Source organism: Physella acuta, unplaced genomic scaffold (genome assembly GCF_028476545.2).
Source record: "Physella acuta isolate Inbredline_101_S28 unplaced genomic scaffold, ASM2847654v3 ptg000635l, whole genome shotgun sequence".
NCBI lineage: Eukaryota > Metazoa > Mollusca > Gastropoda > Physidae > Physella > Physella acuta.
This window is the reverse complement of record NW_026732154.1, coordinates 43,664-63,341: the sequence shown is the minus strand read 5'-3', so window position 1 is coordinate 63,341 and position 19,678 is coordinate 43,664. Positions and strand designations below refer to the sequence as shown.

General features: G+C 34.8%; 2 protein-coding genes across 4 annotated transcripts in view; both read left to right on the top strand.

Annotated features, from left to right (window-relative positions):
- Positions 1–6,583: 6,583 nt before the first annotated feature.
- LOC131948279 (uncharacterized) overlaps positions 6,584–19,678 on the top strand; it is a 38,643-nt gene continuing 25,548 nt past the window's right edge. The window contains exon 1 of one of the 3 annotated variants that reach the window (XM_059309816.1): positions 6,584–6,640. The gene's annotated coding sequence lies outside the window, so the exon portion shown is untranslated. The other 2 variants (XM_059309817.1, XM_059309815.1) reach the window with 2 other exon arrangements.
- Positions 18,910–19,674, top strand: LOC131948270 (ankyrin repeat domain-containing protein 29-like; the record flags this gene model as incomplete). Its single annotated transcript, XM_059309806.1, has 2 exons — positions 18,910–19,158; positions 19,216–19,674. Coding segments are annotated over exons 1-2 (708 nt in total), but the record flags the coding sequence as incomplete, so codon positions are not given.

Below are 19,678 nucleotides of genomic sequence, written 5' to 3'. Positions count from 1 at the left end.
ATATATATATATATATATATATATATATATATATATATATATATATATATATATATATATATATATATATATATATATATATATATATATATATATATATATATATATATACAACTTTTTTAAATTGCTTGTGTAACTAACGATTTATATTTTGTATTACAAATTTGGTCTCGTCTTTTGAATCTATTTCGATAATGATTTATATTCTTTGAATTAAGGATTAACCATATTTACGTAATATTTGCATTGTATTTAGATAATAATATTCAATGTGTAATATTTGAAGTCTTTATAGTTAAATGTTTATTTACGATGGCCTTGGGGGTGAGACATACTACCGAGATGACCGTAATCAAAACGATGGCCTGGGGAGTGAGACACACTACGATTACCGTAATCAAAACGATGGCCTGGGGGGTGAGACACACTACGATGACCGTAATCAAAACGATGGCCTGGGGGGTGAGACACACAACGATGACCGTAATCAAAATGATGGCCTGGGGGATGAGACACACCACGAAGATGACCGTGGTCAAAACGATGGCCTGGGGGTGAGACACATTACAAAGATAACAGACACCACTACCAACATCGACACCGCTTTTTTTCCTTGCTCGACACACATTTCTATGGTCGCAGATGCTCGTGTTGAACCATTACAGGTTTATTTTTAACAAACAAGTTTTAATTTATTGCATTACCATATTTAAATAAAATCTATTATTATAAACTTTTATTTAGTTCAAACGTCTGTGTGTTTGTTTGTTTGTTAGTGGGCTTAATGTATATCTTGTAACTTAATTTCGACAACTTCTAATGTAGCGATTTTGTTAAAACATTCCAGATACGTTCCTCTTCGAAGTCAATACAAGTCTATCCATTTTTAACATTTCAGTAAATGCTTAATTGATCATTGCAATTAATCAAACGGCTTTGAAACTAAGGGGGGGGGGGGGGTGACAAAAGATGACTCGATAGATTACTATATTCAATAACAGAACGAAAGATAACAAACTAGACGCGATCACTTCTAGCTAGTTATCTTCCCTTCTACGTTTCTTGATAATGTCTACAATCGTAGAGCTTGTCGATCTAATGAAGGCTATAGGGGCAGATAATAACAATTTGAAAACGAGTTGATAGTATAATAATATAATAGTATTTTAAAGTAAATAACTTTAATCGTGACGCATAAATAAGAAATCACTGAAAAGTTGAAAAAAAAACAACTTAAAATCGTTATATGAACTAGCTTTTTTTTTAAATACACTGAAAACAATAACATAAAACTAATCAGCTTTGTTTCATAAAAGCTATGATCGCTCATTAGATCGTTTACATGTTTTAGTAGCCAAAGCTTTTATGAAAGAAAGCAAATTAGTTTTAATTTTTTGTTTTTCAGTGCATTTTAAAGTTTGTTTTTTAATCTTGTTTTATGCAGAATAAATTTCAAAAGGATATTTTTTTTTCTACTTAAGTATGCATTGTAACATTCTACACATATTGTATCTAGTAATACAGACACATTTACACTTTCTGTCAGATAAAAATAGATGTTTTTACGTAGTTTATATATTGTACGAAACATTTGACGTTGATGGTTTCAGACTTTTCAGAACTAAATATGATTAAAAAGCTGATTTTAATTATTAAGAAAATATTATTGCCAAATACAAACAAAATAACTATTTTAAAAAGGAAACAACATTTTAATGGTGAATGAGACGAACATTAAACAGACTTCGGTTTATCAACAATTCTAAACGAGGAAGAGGGTGTTGAAGCAGAAAGGGGCACAACTCTATACATTGCACCAGATATGATTAACTGCCCTGATGGGAGAATATTTAAAAACGCTTGTAGCATGGATATATATATATGGTGAGGACTGTTATTTCTATTAGGATAAATACTAATGTTTCTAGTTTTGGGTGTAAAAAATTGTAATTTTGTGTGCACACTTAAATTAATATTGAGTTTTTGACAAGTAAAAAACTATAACTCGAAAATGCATTATGCTTACGAATTTAAATTTCAATGAGTGTGGGCTGTACTGTAGTAGAGATGATAACTGGATCACCACCAAACTCAACAACAACATCAGTCAGGGTCCTGTTTAAAATTGCTACGCTACAGAAAGTTAATTACAATATACCGGAAACTTCGTCAAAACATCTAAAAGATTTTCTAGAATAGTCTTTTAATCCTGAGGCACAAGAAAGACTATCTGCAGAAACTTTGCTGAGAGAAGACACGTTTATAACTGGTTAAGTTTTTTTTTTTTAAAGAACACAATACTGTGTCTTCTATAACATTTCATTGTCGATTTCGTTTCCCTATCCCTCTATTCTCATAGAAACAGCGTATTTCATAAAGTAGATACTGCTTTTCGATGTTTTCTTATCTTTTCTTACAGTTTTAAATTTTGAGTATATAATTGTATTTTTAATTGCTAATGGCATTATTTTAACTTTCTAGTAATAGAATTTAAAATGTTGTATAATATAGCAATATATTGTTTTATTTTTTAATAAATGGATATTTTGTAAGTATAAACTAAGTTGTACAATTTCTATAATGATGATACAAGTATGTATGCCACAATGCATAGAATTGGTTTCGTTTACATGTAGAGGAGGAAATATTACGACAATATTTAACATTCACATACGTTAATTAATCTATCAATGCTGCAGCTGGTTAGCACCATGTCCTTCACATAAACTAAAAACTGATCACATTTAATAAGCTGCTCTTAACCAAATAAAGCGAGAAACACCCACCATACACTACGTTAGCGTTTTTGTTAATGTACTTATATCAGTCAAAATTACACTGCTTATATTAAACTTTCAGATACATTGAATATCTAGTATTTTTTTACAAAAACTACATAATTTTTAGAACACATTTTTTTTAACAACACAAAAACACAATATTTAAACATATATATTATAAGATCTTGGAGACTTTACCCGCTGGGCCCCATGTGTGTGACTGATATTTTGATGCAAACACTCATCACACGGCAGCAATGGTGACAGCCATTGAATGTTATTGTATCACTCATGTTTCTTTCATAGACCCAGCATCTCAAACAGTATTGAAGTATACTTTTTGTTTAAAAATATGCAAACATAAATATTGCTGGCGTTGCCAATATAGAGCAAGGCGGATAAAACTTGCAGAACAAGAGCCTCCAGATTTAGATTTGTAACCATCTGGTCAGCAAGTAGAGTCGTAACCAAAAAGTAGACGAAGTTGACCAGTGTGTTGATTAGAGAGACAATGACCAGAGTCCTGGTTGTCCGTTGGACACTTAAATTCTGATTGGTTGAAATCTTCTTCCTGTTACGCGCAGTCAGTTGTATTTTAACGGCAATCAATACAGCTCCAGTCACGACGATCATCAACGGACAAACGCTGGTCAGATAATTGAAAATATAGTAATTAAAAATTGCAATTTCTTCCCAATGAACACGACAATATAACGTAAGTGTTTCTGTTCCTAGGCCAGATTGTGTGTACATAAAAGTGGCACACGTGCTGTAGAAAACTATCCATGGCTACCAAACGACGTATACGGTGAGGACAACTACTTTAGCTGTTTTCTTTGTCATCATTTGTTTAAATTTGAGAGGAAAGTACACTGCAACAAATCGCTCAATAGATATCACAGGCGGTAGTGTTAATGAAACTGACATCCCAAGATGTGCACAAAAACTCATTGTTTGCCATAGAAAAAACAAGAAAAAAGCTATATCAAAGGGATAGAGCCAACCGACAAAAGCGGATGTAAAATCATTTGCTATGGTATATTCGAGTAAGTTGGCTGGTTGAACTGCACCCACCAGGCACAGAGAGTCCGCTATAGTCAAAGACAACATGAAAATTGCCGATGATTTATGGAGGCCGCCCTTTACTAAGACAACCAACCCCAATGTGTTGGATATCAGACCTACGACACCTATTGTAGTGTTTACAATAAATAACATAGCGATGTAGATCTGGTCCATTAGCTTTAATGTAGCGGCCATGTGTTCCGATGAAGACGAGTCAGATCTGGTACCATCCGATGGTTGTGTTACGTTTAGTATCCAACTGTCCATTGCTGACGACAAATTTCACGTTTACAATGTTCAAAGTCGTGTTTTTTTTCGAAAAAGTATCTTTATATTTTATCTAATGCAGTTGTTTTTTTTTAAGAAGTCTTCAACATACAATAATCTATGCAAAGATGTGTTTATGAAAAAAAAATGTATTAATCATTTTAAACGTTGTGTTTTCTACTAGAACTTTAGAAAATATCTTAATATAACTATATATAATCAGGTTTCAGATTATTCATGTAAATGTAACTTTTCAATAAAGTGTTAGTTTTAATACAAATGATGAGTCACTTTTGTTTGAACCAAGAACAAATACATATATTAGTTTAACAACAGAAGAATACATAGTTTGTAGCCAAGCAAGCACAAAAACAATAAACACCTAGACCAGGGGTCGGCAACCTGCGGCTTGCGAGCCGCATGCGGCTCTTTTGATGTCAAGATGCGGCTTTCCAGCTCCTTGCACAGATACTAATCATCTTAATAAATAAATAAAATACTTGAAATAAAAATTTTTAGTGGCTCTTTAAAACCAGAGAAATTTTGAAAATTGTAACTTTTGGCTCTTCCGCTTCGAAAGGTTGCAGACCCCTGACCTAGACAAATATGAACCTTATACTTACGTGTGTTGAACTAGTTAATAAAATAAAGTCTTAACTAATAGTAGTGTTAGATAAAAACTGATTTAGATTTTTTATCTATGAAATTTAAATAGCCACATTTTAACTCCACACAATCCAACCCACCCCATAAGCCACTCAACCCTCTGATTAACACTAGCCACTGAACCCTCTACTACACTAGCCAATCAACCTCCACTCTACACTAACCACTCTACCCTCTACTTCATAAGCCACTCAACCGTCTACTTTACTAACCACTCAAACCTCTAGTCACCGTAGTGGCCACGGAAAGTAAAACAATGAAAATCAAAACAATTGTTTTCTATGATAAAATACTAAATAACAGTCAATGGAGTCTAGCGTAGTTGTTTATTTATATTAAATACTATAACATCCCCTATCACCACAACACCCTGAATCTACTAATCCAAATTAAAAATAAAAGTATTAGCTTAACTACCAATTACAAGCAATCATTTGTTTGAATATTAATAAAACCAAAATTCATTTTGTACTTATTTCTTAAATGTTTTTAAAAATCAGTTTTGTTTGAAAAATGAGCTTTCAGGCAAAACCCAATTTGGAACCAATTGGAACCAGATTTTCAAGTTTATGGTGGATGTTAGATTTAATGTGTCATGTATCGTTATGTTTTATCCAATACTATGTTTTCCTTACCTGTTGTATAAGTGTTTAAGTTTTTTAGATATTGGGATTTTTTTTTTGCGTTGTTACTAATAAGTCGTTACGGTGCTCACCCAAACGTTAACATATTAAACTAATTTGTACTAGACTACCCGTTATTTTTGGATAACTTTGAGCTTCAAGGGTCATCCATAAATGACGACTTGTTTATTTGGCGATTTTCATCTTTCCCTCCCCTCCCCACTGTCACACATCGTCACAAAAAGCCGGAACCTAGATTGAAAAAGACGGCACAGACATATTATTTTCTTTCAAAACACCCATTTTGATTCAACATGGGTCTGACTACACTAACCCTTCATACAGTGTTTCTTACAGACTTTTTTCTCCGGGGAGGGGGGGGGGGCACTTGAAATTTTCGGGGGGGGGGGGGGCGGTAGACTTTCTTCGGGGGGGGGGGGGGTGGGCGGTAATTTTTTTTCGAAAAGATGCCTGGAAGAAACTCTGCCTTCATATTCTGCGTTAAGAGAAACAGGTGAACTGTGTTTAACTCAACCATGCGATTTTATAAATAGAAAGACACCTCGCTGAAGCAAATAATTTCGATGCCGTCGTCCATAATGTTGCTGCCAAAAAGGCAAGCAAAATAAATGTATAGGATAAACTTGTAGGACGAAAAATATATAATATCTTACAAAAATAAGGTACACTTTTTTTGAATATTTTTTTAATGATTTCCTATTCAAGAACCTAGCTAAACCAGTAATTAATGCCATTAAAGGTTACTATTGAACAGTAATTGTATATAAATGACAAATTTATTTTATTAAATTACCACAAAAATAAGATATAAATCACAATTCATTTTCCGGGCATAACGGCGACCCTTTTAATCACCGCATTGCCCGGCACTTTCTTTCACAATGCCACTGATAACAGTTGACAACCTAAATGTTATGGTAAAATATTATGTAATATCAAATATATCAACGTGAAAAAAGTATGATGTCTAAACAAAAAAACACTTCTTGTTCGGTTACATCGCCTGCAGTTGTACTCTCTACTAAGAATTCTTTAATGAATAAAATAACTTTCGAATATAAAATATATGTACATCATGCTAAGTTAACGGAGACGTTATGTTAGGATGACAGCTGTATGTGATGTGTAGCAAAAACACACTATGTGTTAATCAGAGCGTGACATCAGTACTGGTGTCGGCCAAGAGATGAAACCAGGATGTAAGCAACATTAGCCTGGGTAGATATTATTTTGTTTTTTGAGTCTTTTTTACTGAAACAGATGTGTAAAATTTAATACTTTTTACTTTAACTACCATTATTCTATGTTTAACTAATTGACTGTTCTATCAGTGTTGTGATTTAAAAGGTAAGTAAAATTGTCGTTAGGTAAGAAATTGATGTTTTTTTATAAATTGTATACGTTATTGTTTTATATTTCTCAGAATTCTCAATTCTGGACTATGTTTCATGTTACTTTTAAAAAACCGGTTGAATGCAGATCGAATATAATTTAGAGTTAGACACATTCACATAATAGAATTATTTAATGTAGCTTAAACTATTTAAAAATAAAACAATTTTACTATTAGGAATATTTAAATAGTAAAATTGTTTGATTTTCATATAGTTTAAGCTGCATTTCCATAGACGTGATTTAGCTTGTACTAGAGTGAACTCAGAATGACTGAATTAAAACATCATTAAATATCGATTTAGTTTGCAAGCAAAACAAAATATAGTTTTCCTTGTAATAGACAATATTTAGCTTTGTAATATAAATTTTAATGTGGTTAATATGTTTGTCGAAATACCACTTTGTGCTATTAGCGCTACATCCTTTCCAATATGAATTACACATAAAACACCTTGACTCGAATTGACTTACATTGCAATTAGGACATCAATATATGACACAGTAGTATCTAACAAAACCCTATCTGAACAGGACCGCCCAGTCAAACTTTCTGAGGCTTTATATTTATACTTCACTACTGTTGTCTTGTCTTAGTGTGGTGCTATTATTTCAGTATAATCATATGTAATTTAAGATTTCTACGTTTTTGTAAAAATAATCATATGTAATTTAAGATTTCTAAGTTTTTATAAAAATAATCATCTGTTATTTAAGATTCTAAGTTTTCATAAAAAATAATCATCTGTTATTTAAGATTTCTAAGTTATTAAAACATCATCACTCCTTTGTGGCCCCTGGGGAGCAAAGGGCTGCAACCACACATCTCCAGCGGACACGGTTTTGGGCTGCTCCTCTAATCTGTGCCCATGAGAGCCCAGCTGTTTTCGCCTCCTTCTCAACCGTTCTCTTCCATGTTTTTGGAAGGCCCACCCTACTTTTCCCATGGGGATTCCAGTCCAATGCATGTTTTGCGATGTTTTCTTTTTCTTTTCTTAACGTGTGTCCGATCCATCCCCATTTACGGGCCTTAATATCTTTCTCTATCGGCTGTTGTTTTAAAATTGCCACAGGTCTTTGTTTGATATTTTGTCTGGTCATCTTATTTTGAGTATATGTCGTAAGCATTTGTTTACGAACGCCTGTAGCCTATCAGTATTTGTCTTTGTAACCCTCCAGGTCTCCGAGCCATAGAGTAGCACTGCCTGGACATTTGTGTTGAAGATCCCAATTTCGCTCCGGAGTGACAGGGCCGTGGACCTCCACATCGGGCGCAATGAGTTGAAGGCACATCTAGCCTTGTTGATACTGCATTTTATGTCCTCGTCTGCTCCCCCGTCCTTATTGATCACGCTTCCCAGATATGTAATTGTGTTTGTTTCTCGCAAATCTTCTCCATTTAGCTGTATGGGCATGTCATAATCAACAGAAATTTTTAAAAAGTCCCATGAAACATCAACATCATATGTGAGGTTTGTAATATTATTTAATTAAGAATATGTTATTTCCCGATTTCAACTGTATAGAAAATATTACAAACAAGTTAAATAAAAAAGTCTAGTGACATTTGTGCGCAATTTCCTTATGTTATCTAAAAATAGCTCTGACGTATAATGTTGGGGTGCGTACAAGCTAGAAGAACGATCGGTTTGTAGGTGTTTATGTAATTTTAAAATTTGTGACCGAACGAGAGGATATTTTTGAAAACTTTCTTCAGCAATATTGTTCTAAATTATGACAGAAATCGATTGGTACATGTTTCAAGTCGCTAAGTGGTCTGGTTGCCGAGATATGGGCCAAAAACTGATTTTTTTTCGAGGTTTTTTGGCTTTTCCTGGAAATACATGAAAGAAACCCGGATTTTTTATGGCCTATGCTCATTCTCGTAACTTGTTTAACATAATTGCTTTTGGATCTAGTCATCGATATTGCTTCGTTGAGGAGGAGATACGGCTTAAAGCCCGGACACTCATCCATCCATCCATCCATTCCCAGAAATGACGAGTTAATAAACGCAATTCTCCAGAATGGAAATTGCGCTAAAAAAAAAATCGTAACTTGTAAAGAGAACAAGTAGCCTATATATTTGTTCAATATTATTAAGACTTACTGGTACCCGCGATTAAATCGCAAGCGCTTTGTTCATAGATGGATATGGATTTCAATTAAGTTGTTTATATAAGGGGATGGAGTGGCCTAGCGGTAGAGAGCTAGACTGCTAACCCGTAAGTCTCGAGTTTGAATCCAGGTTAAAGTCAGTAGATAGTCCCTGAGTCCGCCCAGCTCCGATGGGTACCCAACTAACATTAGGGAAAGTAAAGGCAGCTGACCACACCATCCCTTCATATGCAGAGGTCACATACTTAACTTTATTATACGTGGGTTTATATGGCTGGGGGTGTACTGAATTTATTTTTCAAACACCAATGTAAACTCTCTTTCGTACTTAGCTGTATCCAAATTGTCTCCAATATAGTGTGTAGTTCCTAATAAAATATTCATTGTTATATTCTCATATAGCAGTCATGTGAGTTATTTTTAAAATCCGCATATTATTAAGTAAAATCTCTCTGTACATCACGATTTTAGTGTGTTGCTGGATGACTCGACATCTTGTAACACAAGGAGTTTTTTTATAAATCTAAAACTAATAATAGCATCTACACGACACAAAATCAACCAACCGTTGCAACTAACCCAATACACGTCTTTCTAACACAAGGACTGCATCTAAACAAGCTTCGTACAATTTAAACCGGATGCAACCGGTTCATCCAGCAACCTTACCGACGTTCCTCCATGCTTTAGTTGGGGGGGGGGGTATTTGTATTTCTAACACAATTGTATATGTTGTTTCGTATTTAGCTGTATTCAAATCGTCTTCACTATAGTGTGTATTTCCTATCGAAAAAGTCTCTATTACATTCATACATAGTTACCATGTGAGTTATTAAAATAAATCACACATTATAAAGTAAAATATCGTTGTACAAACACGACTACAAAGTGTAGCTAGATAGCTCGAGGTGTTTTACATGCAGACAACAACACTACTTGTAGCACAATGTGTGATTTTTTAAATCTAAATCTAATTTTACCCTCTGCGCGACCCCTAAATTAACCAACCGTTGCAAGTAACCCAGTACACGTCTATATACCACGAGGACTACTGATAAAGTTGCGAACAGCCTTATATAAGTTTTAACCAGATGCGACAGTTACATTCAGCAACCTTACCAACCTCCGCTGTCAACTAGGTACATGGTGTGCGCGCCTGTGTGCAAACAGGGGAATGACGATAAGTGTGTGGGTTTTTCATCTAAATCATCACTAAACAAGATTTTTTTATGTAAGTAGTCTCCCTTTGACTCACGATTACACAATGTTGTATGCTAAAACAACACAATTAATCACAATGAAAATGAAATACTAGTATGTAGAAATGTTAAATAATCCACTATTTTTTGTATCTATCTCGTGTGTTTATATGAACATAGTTATCATTTCATAATCAATTTAATTAAACAAATTAAGCGGGAGTGATCCCCCATAAACTTTCTCGAATATTTTTTTTTAACACCAATAGGAAAGGTCAATCGCGATATAGACATGCTTTTAACTAATTTTTACAAACTTAAACTTTTTAAAACTGAATAAATTATAGTCTCTTGAAAAAAATAATTAGCAAACAAAGTTTGCGTTGTAGTGCGGAATATTAATACTTTATAAATGAATATGATTTTTTGAGAAATCAGAAATAGTGTAAAGTACCAATTCTGGTAGGAGTAAATAATCAAAATTTACAGAATACAGAGATATAGATATTTTACTTATATGTGCAATTTTATCTTTCAACCAAAAACGGTACTCAAGCTATAGTCGAATAAGTTCCACTTCCCTTAATCAGAAATCGCTAAACTTAATTACAGAATAATTTTGTTTAATGTAATACTTACATATGGAATTTCATCAGCCTAGCCATAAAGGTACTCAAGTTGTTCAGTTCACAAACACACACATAGATATACAGACAGAATTGCAGTTTTTCCGACTCAATTACGCGTAAAAAGCCAAACAAAAAATTAAAAATCAGGATTTAGAATTTTTGCCCGATTAAAATAAATCCCCTATAGGCTTACACATTATATGACGAAGTACTGAGTGAAAGTGAAAATGGTGAAGGCTTTAAAATTTCATGTGATTTTTAGCGCAATTTCCATTCTGGAGAATTGCGTTTATTAACCCGTCATTTCTGGATATGGATGTGTGTTCGCAGCTTTAAGTCGTATTTCCTCCTCAACGAAGCAATATCGAGGACTAGTTCCAAAGCAATTATGTTAAGCAAGTTACGAGGATGATAGTGGGCCAAAAAAATCCGGAATTCCTTCCTGGATTTCCCGGAAAAGCCAAAAAACCTCGACAAAATGCAGTTTTCGGCCCATATCTCGGCAACCAGACCACTTAGCGACTTGAAACATTTACCAATCGATTTCTGCCATAATTTAGAACAATATTGCCGAAGAAAGTTTTCAAAAATATCCTTTCGTTTGGTCACAAATTTTAAAATTACATAAACACATACAAATCGATCGTTCTCCTAGCTTGAACGCACCCCAGCATTATACGTCAGAGCTATTTTTAGATAACATAAGGAAATTGCGCTTACATTATCACAAGACTTTTTAATTAACTTGTTTTTGCATACAAGAAAGTAAAAATATCCAAACGCGTTTTAAAATATTCGTTTTTTTTTTGTAGGCCCTGTCTTGTTATTACTGGTAACACCAAGTAAGGTTATTTACCAATCGTACATATAAAAGTAAAGTACCCCTTCAATTTTTATCTCCAATGCAGCAAGGAGAATAGAGTTAACTTGTTTCAGTGACTTCAGTATATGAAGGAATAATGTGGTCAGCACTATGCCCCGCTGTCTTTAGTTTCGCTATCGTTAGCCAAATATTCATTAAATCTTATTGGACTTAGGACCCAATTTTCTACTGTTGAATAATATGGTAAATGTTTCTTTTCTGTGTTTGTGTCTTTTAACTATCTATGGTTGAGCCCATGTGGCTTTATTAAATTCATCATCTTCGCCACAGGATTCAGTACACTGCTAATGACCATATATTTAGCAAACAAAGCTTGCTAGTGAATAATACAGTGCAGGAACACGGGTTGTAAAATGTTTTTCGCTTTCGCTTGTCCAACTGGGCCTTTCTTTATGCCACTAATGTACTTTCCTCCATCAACATTCAGCTAAGGTTAGTCCAGTCCATGTTATAATCAGCATTTTTTAACTCATTGAATATATCCTCTCCGGTAAAAGTGCTATGTAGGGAAGCCAGCTCTTGTGTGATGTTCATGTCTTCATTCACACCTCTAATGTACACAAGCAGTTGAGATGTGGAACAGCTGTCCAGCGACTCATTCATTGCAATTGAAAAATGGTGTAACTAGCTTGCGATTTTCGCTATTTAGGTCACGATGTTTTCACCAATGTCAGCTATTTAAATAGCTTGGTATGAATGTATTCTATTGTATTGCAAAAATCTTCATGTAGCTGTGCTATGATACTTGACTTATTGTGTACCACTGTGTGATATTGCACAGCTAGTTTCACACAATGGTTGTGTTCAGTGACGTTTCTTAATTTTAAACGAAGTAATATCACGTGACACGACAACTACGTGTTTGGTAAAACAATTCTTGCTACAATTGTACAGGGTCTTGTCTGTAAATAGTCATGTTAGTCATGGATGAACGACTCTAAACCATCTACGTTGGCCTACTTGGCACGTTTAAACACGTCAATTTAAAGGTGACCTTAATAGTGTATAGTAAGGAGAACAGTCAAGATAACAATACATTTCAGAATTCCTCGTGTGTTAATTAATAAAGAAGTTCTATATAGTTCTTGAGTAGTTGTTTTTGTTATCAGTTGAAGGTAAACATTGTTACTTGTAGCTATGGAGGCTTTGTTGTTAAGTCCCACTGTGGATGCAGTTGAGAACTTAGGTAGGAAAGATTTTATAACAGTTGTCAAAGAGTTAAACCTGGAGTATACTGTTACGCAGACCTCTAGGGTGTTGAAGGACAAAGTTATTGTTTACTTCATTAATGAAGGTATGTTAGATGAGAGTCTACTTTCTGAAGTTTTGGCACGGGAAGTGAAAATTGTTGATAGGGAGTTTGAGAAAGAGAAGTTCAGATGAAGAGGTTAGAGTATGAGTTTGGTATTATTGGCAGTAGTTCGAGGTCAGGAGGTCCTTCTCAGTTGTCTGTGGCCCAAACACTGGCCAAGTTTTGCAAATTAGTCCCTAAGTTTGATGAGTCAGATCTTGTTGTATTTTTTAATACATCTGAGAACATGGCCGAAAGTTGTCAATGGCCTAGTAACGTAGTCACAACATTATTAAGCACTGTTTTAATTTGTAAGGCTGCCACCACATACCAGGCACTCTCTCGCGAAGTCCAATCCGATTACAAAAAGGTCAAGGCTGCCATTCTGAAGGCTTACGAAGTAACCCCAGAAGCCTACAGAACTAAGTTCAGAAAAATTAGGAAACAACAGAACTAAACCTATGTTGAGTTCCTTTTTGAAAAAGAAAAGGTCTTTTCAAGATGGCTCCATTCTGAGAATGTCGACGACTTCGACAAACTCAGAAGTCTGACACTAAGAGAAGATTTTCTCAACGCAGTACCAGAAGAGATCAGACTACACATCTTGGATAACCGAATAACAGACATCAAAAGGGCAGCAGAGTCAGCTGATACCTACGAGCTGGTGCATAAGAAGTCACAGGGTTCTGGTACCAAATTCAATCCGGTACTCCCTCTCATCAGCAACAATCCCCCTGCTGGCCAGTTGCTGAGATCTCGTCAATCAACACAGATACCCAGAGTCACAGCCAGGCGACTGATCTGCCACTATTGTTCCAAGCCTGGGCACGTCAGCAAGAACTGTTTCCTGCGACAGCGAGACAACAGAGAGTATATCCGAACATCATCTCGTAACGCTCTCCCCCATCAAGCAAGTCCAAAGGTGAACCTCGCTCGTCGTGATGTCACTACACCAGAGTGTCCACAGGGAGGTAACGAAGTGACCACCACTTTCGTCCAGTCATCTTATGACTATCCTCTTCACCAACCGGTTACATCAGAAGCAACCAATTCTGAAGAATCGAGAACTGTTGGCTTCACGTCATTCATGACAGATGCTGTCATCAGCAACCCTGGAGATCCAGCATCATCGCGGAACATAGTAGTCCTAAGAGACACTGGGGCTTCTCAGTCACTTTTGCTGAGAGACTCATTGAACATTGCACCAGAAACCAACACCGGTGATGTCACCATCATCCAAGGAGTGGGAGCTAAACCAACAGTAGTTCCACAACATAAGTTCAACCTGAGACATCAGCTCATCCAAGGTGATGTCATCCTTGGGGTGATTGACTCCATACCTGTCCCAGGAGTACACTTGCTCCTAGGTAACGACTTAGCGGGAAGCAAAGTCCACCCCCAGGAAGTTCAGAACCCGTTCTCTACAGACCCCGACGGTGAAAATGAACTGTTCTTTTGGCCGAGAATGCGCAACGATGTCACCCGTTAGTGCAGACATTGTAAGAACTGTCAGTTGGTTGGGAATCCCAATCAAAATATTCCCAAGGCCGATGAAACCGATGCCTGTGCTAGACGAAGCATTTAACAAGATTACCAAGGACTGCATCATCGACTTCCCAGACCGGATAAAGAAACAACTGGTTTATCATGTAAACTCACTAACTCTTTCTCCACAGTTAAGTTGATGTTACCTATAAGTATATCTAGTAAATTTGATGATGCTACTCTTAAGGGGATATGCGTGGAAAAAAATCACAAAATTTCTTGTTTTCAGTCATGATGGGTTTCTTGCACTTTTGGATACTTTGTCCATTTTTGTATAAAGAAAATAATAACTTAAAAGAGAAAAAAATATTTTATGTGTTTGAATTACGATTTTTATGACCCTATTAATTAAAAAATAATCAATTTTTCCCAATCTTACAAGCTCTCTATGAAAAGGTTTATATCTGTCATTATATTGTATTTGACATCATTGGAAAGCTGGATTTCTCATGTATTTAATAAACTTAATTTCCTACATCTCGGAAACACCCAACGCTTACAATCGGCTTTGCAGTTTACACAGATATGGTACTTTCCTGACCTAGTTTTCGTTACTTTTGGCGGTTTTTCTCAGTTTGCAGGTTTTTAACACTAAAAAGCCTACTACTTTTTTATTTATTAAACAATGCCAACCATATTTTCAGTAAATGTTCTTGATGCAAAAATACAACTTTTGTCACGAGGGAATTGCGATTGCTTTCATAGAAAAAAAGTATTTGGTAATTAATTTGCACATTTTGAAACTTTTGAATACTAAAAAGGGTAAGATTTTTTAGACATTGTAAAATTTTTACTAGTAATTATTTCAAATAGTTGTCGTGACAAAAGTTTTAATATATACTGAAATATAAGCAGTTTAAATTTGATTGCTATAGGTGCATAAATATAAAAGCCTTAGTATTTTTAAAAGTACCGAAAAATTCAAAATGGCGGAGGTTTTTTGGGTTTCCTTGACAACCAAAATTGTTTTCGACCCGTTTTTTTGCTGTTTAATACTTACTTTTATATGCCAAATATGATAAAAGTATTCAAAAGGCTTTAGATCTTAAACTGAAAAAAATAGAAAAAAACATAGCATACCCCCTTAACAAGTTAAAGTCCCCCTAAATTGTTAAATTCCCCATTTTTGACCCAGTTAGACCATCTTGAACATTTATCTTCTGATGAGAATCAGAAATCATCACAGGTAGTTAAAACTTTACCCTCCATTCTTATGGATGGCTGGTTATTATAGACGTTTTTGTAAAAAACTTTTCAGCTGTTGCCGCCATTGAAAAAGAAGCATTAGCTTTAGTCCTGTCCTTACAGCATTTTGAGGTTTATGTCACTTCCTCAGTAAACCCAGTCATGGTATTTTCTGACCATGATCCTCTTAAGTTCACTACTAAGTTGGGGCAGAATAACAACAGAATTTTAAGATGGTGTTTATTTTTCCAAAACTTTAATCTGGTTATTTCCCATATTAGAGGAAATGATAACATTGTAGCTGACTGTTTGTCAAGAATGTAAAACAAGTTTTGGTGTTCACATTGATCTTGTTAAACTTTTTTGGTTAGTTATAACCATTTTGCAAATGTTATGTTTGACTAAACGGTAGCCTAGTGGCTGGAGTTCCAAGCTTTCAATCAGTTCAGAATTGTACGTTTTTTTCAAAACTGATTACTTGTTGAAAATGCCTGTTATTTTCAAATGAACCTTATTTAAAGGTGGTTTTGTATCATGTGCATTGAGTTGTTATAAAATGTATCACATTATTCAGTTGATGTTGTAGTGGGACGTATAAATAAAGGAATTAAGTTGTAAGTTTCCCACATGTTATATCCAGATGGATATGTTTTATTATCCTTGCATAAGGAATTTTGATGTATTATTATTTTGGGAAGGATTGTTTCCCTTTGGTAAATTGTAAAAAGGTGAATTGTTTCCCTTTAATTTTTAAGGATGTTTTTTCCTGATATAGAAATTTTGTTAATTACTATAATTGGACATTTTTTAATGTCAGATTTGTTCCATATAGTGATTGCCATTTTTGTAAAACAAAAATGCCTCTCTAAAAGGGAGGGGATGTGACCTACTTAGGTCTTTTTGCTTTTTTTATATTTAGTCTCCTGAGTTATGTATTTGCCCTTGGGAGAACTGTTAGTTCACCGGTTCATATCGGTCAACTGAACTCTGTCACATCAGGTGATTGTATTTTTAATCCCTGGCAGATCCTCAACCAATGGTCTTGCGACCGTGAGGATCCTTGACAGATCCTCAACCAATAGTCGTAAGACTTTTGAGTTATTTCCCCTTAATCTGAGTTGTATTTAATCTCGGGTTTTTTCATGTCTAAGGGCAGCCAGATTGACCTTTGGACCAGGAGAGTTGTGCCGGTGGTTATGGGCGCCACTTTTCAGTATTGTAATTTTGTGACATGTTTATCACCTTTGTATAAGGTATAGTGTGGCAAGTTGTAGTATTTCAACTATTTTGTTCTGGTGTATTATTGCACCTTTTTGATTACTTCGGTGATAGTTTGATCCTTTATTTGGATTTCTATTGTTGTAGAGGCAATACGTCTCTTCTTGGTTTCTTGTGGTAATTAAGATGCCATTTAGTTGTGTGAAGTAATGATCTTTATTGGTGTATAATATACTAAGCCACAGCTGTGATATATTGTGATTTTCTCAAACTGTAAGTTGGAGTTTTTGAGTTTATTTATTGTACTCTTAGAGTCTGTACATTTTGAACTTACCTAGTGCCATAATCTTGTACATTTATTAAAAAGGTATTGATAGTTTAAGTCGTGTTGAGTCTCTTCGATTTGTCGTGTTTTACCCCTAGACAGCATTAACGAGCTCACGGCAAGTTGTTGGGATTCCATTAGAGTGACTTCTATCGGTACCATACCAAACGAACCTGGGGTGTCCGCTCCCTCCGCGGCTGTCGGAGAGCGGTCCATAACACTCGTGTTAATTAATAAAGAAGTTCTATATTGTTGTCTCGTGTTAATTAATAAAGAAGCTCTATATAGTTGTCTCGTGTTAATTAATAAAGAAGTTCTATATAGTTGTCTCGTGTTAATTAATAAAGAAGTTCTATATAGTTGTCTCGTGTTAATTAATAAAGAAGTTCTATCTAGTTGTCTCGTGTTAATTAATAAAGAAGTTCTATCTAGTTGTCTCGTGTTAATTAATAAACAAGTTCTATATAGTTGTCTCGTGTTAATTTTAAAAAAATAAAAAAAAGTTCTATATAGTTGTCTCGTGTTAATTAATAAACAAGTTCTATATAGTTGTCTCGTGTTAATTAATAAAGAAGTTCTATAAAGTTGTCTCGTGTTAAATAATAAAGAAGCTCTATATAGTTGTCTTCAACATGTTAGGTAGGTCAAAGTCTGCTATAATTTTACACGGTCGTCTCTTGTCAGGCCGAACACGACCCCTCACAGCAGACCTAACAATCATCTAGTAAACATAGGCCTTTGTGGTAAAATTTCTTTTTGCGCATTTTTCAGCGCTTTAATCAATGCTTTAATCAATGATTTAATCAACTCTTTAATCAACGATTTAATCAACGCTATAATCAACGCTAATATCAATGCTTTGATCAACGCTTTAATCAACGCTTTAGTGCCCAAAAGAGACGCCATGTTGCGACGACTATACGGAACGCGAATGGTACAGTTTGCATGAAACCTCAAAACCACTGCGGAGGTCGAACAATTAACGGAACCCAGATTCTGAACTATGCGCGGGAGAACTTGGCAAAACCGCAACCGGCTGTCAAGGCGCAGCTTATCCGAAGTTTATATTTTAGAGATTACAGAAGCTTTAAAGGGAGAGGTGTTATAATAAATAACATAAATTAGAAACCTGCTAACAAACACAGATAGTTGTATTTTGGTATATAGAGATGTATTGATTATTGAAACAACAAAAGGAATCTATATTATGGAATACAATATTATGGAATACATTGTCACGCGGATTGATTAAATTTTGAAAGTGGATTGCTCAATACTTAATTATCGCGATAAGAATATTTTATTAAACGATTGTAAACACAACTGGCCTCTAGTATAAAGATAAACGATATTTCCATATAAAATATGATTTTTGTTGAAATTACTTCCTTCTATATAATGATTAAATTTGCTGTCTTCTAATTTTAGACCATTTTGCTGTCTTTGTTACACCCTTTTCTCATATTCTTCTAAAATGTTTTTAAAACCTATTTTAATTATGTCGTTATTTCAGTTGATGCCTTGTGTGCTGTTTTCGCTCACTCGTCTTCACGCTTTTCATTTAATGGAAGACATATAATTGGTCTGAACACGAAAAACAATTTTGAGCAACATCCGTGCAACGTTAATTTTTGCATTGGCTAAAAAAACAGGCCTGTGTATATTCTACATTGTACATAAAAGAGCAATGCATTAAATTAAAATGGAAGTGTATGCATTAATGTTAGCATCTGAAAATGGACACCACCAGAAGGTAGATGATCAAATTAAATCAGGAGCAGACATTAAATATGTAAGACAAGATGGAAATAATGCCTTAATGATTGCGTCTCAAAATGGACACGACAAGGTGGTAGATATTCTTATTATAGCAGGAGCAGACATAAACTATGTAAAACAAGATGGATATAAAGCCTTAATGATTGCATCTCTAAATGGACAAGACAAGATGGTAGATATTCTTATTAAAGTAGGAGCAGACATAAACTATGTAAAACAAAATGGATGGAATGCCTTAATGATTGCGTCTCAAAATGGACACGACAAGGTGGTAGATATTCTAATTAAAGCAGGAGCAGACATAAATCATGTGGAAGATGATGGATGGAATGCCTTAATGATTGCATCTCTAAATGGACACGACAAGGTGGTAGATATTCTTATTATAGCAGGAGCAGACATAAATCATGTGGAAGATGATGGATGGAATGCCTTAATGATTGCATCTCAAAATGGACACGACAAGGTGGTAGATATTCTTATTAAAGTAGGAGCAGACATAAACTATGTAAAACAAAATGGACGTAATGCCTTAATGATTGCATCTCGAAATGGACACGACAAGGTGGTAGATATTCTTATTAAAGCAGGAGCAGACATAAACTATGTAAAACAAGATGGATATAAAGCCTTAATGATTGCATCTCTAAATGGACAAGACAAGATGGTAGATATTCTTATTAAAGCAGGAG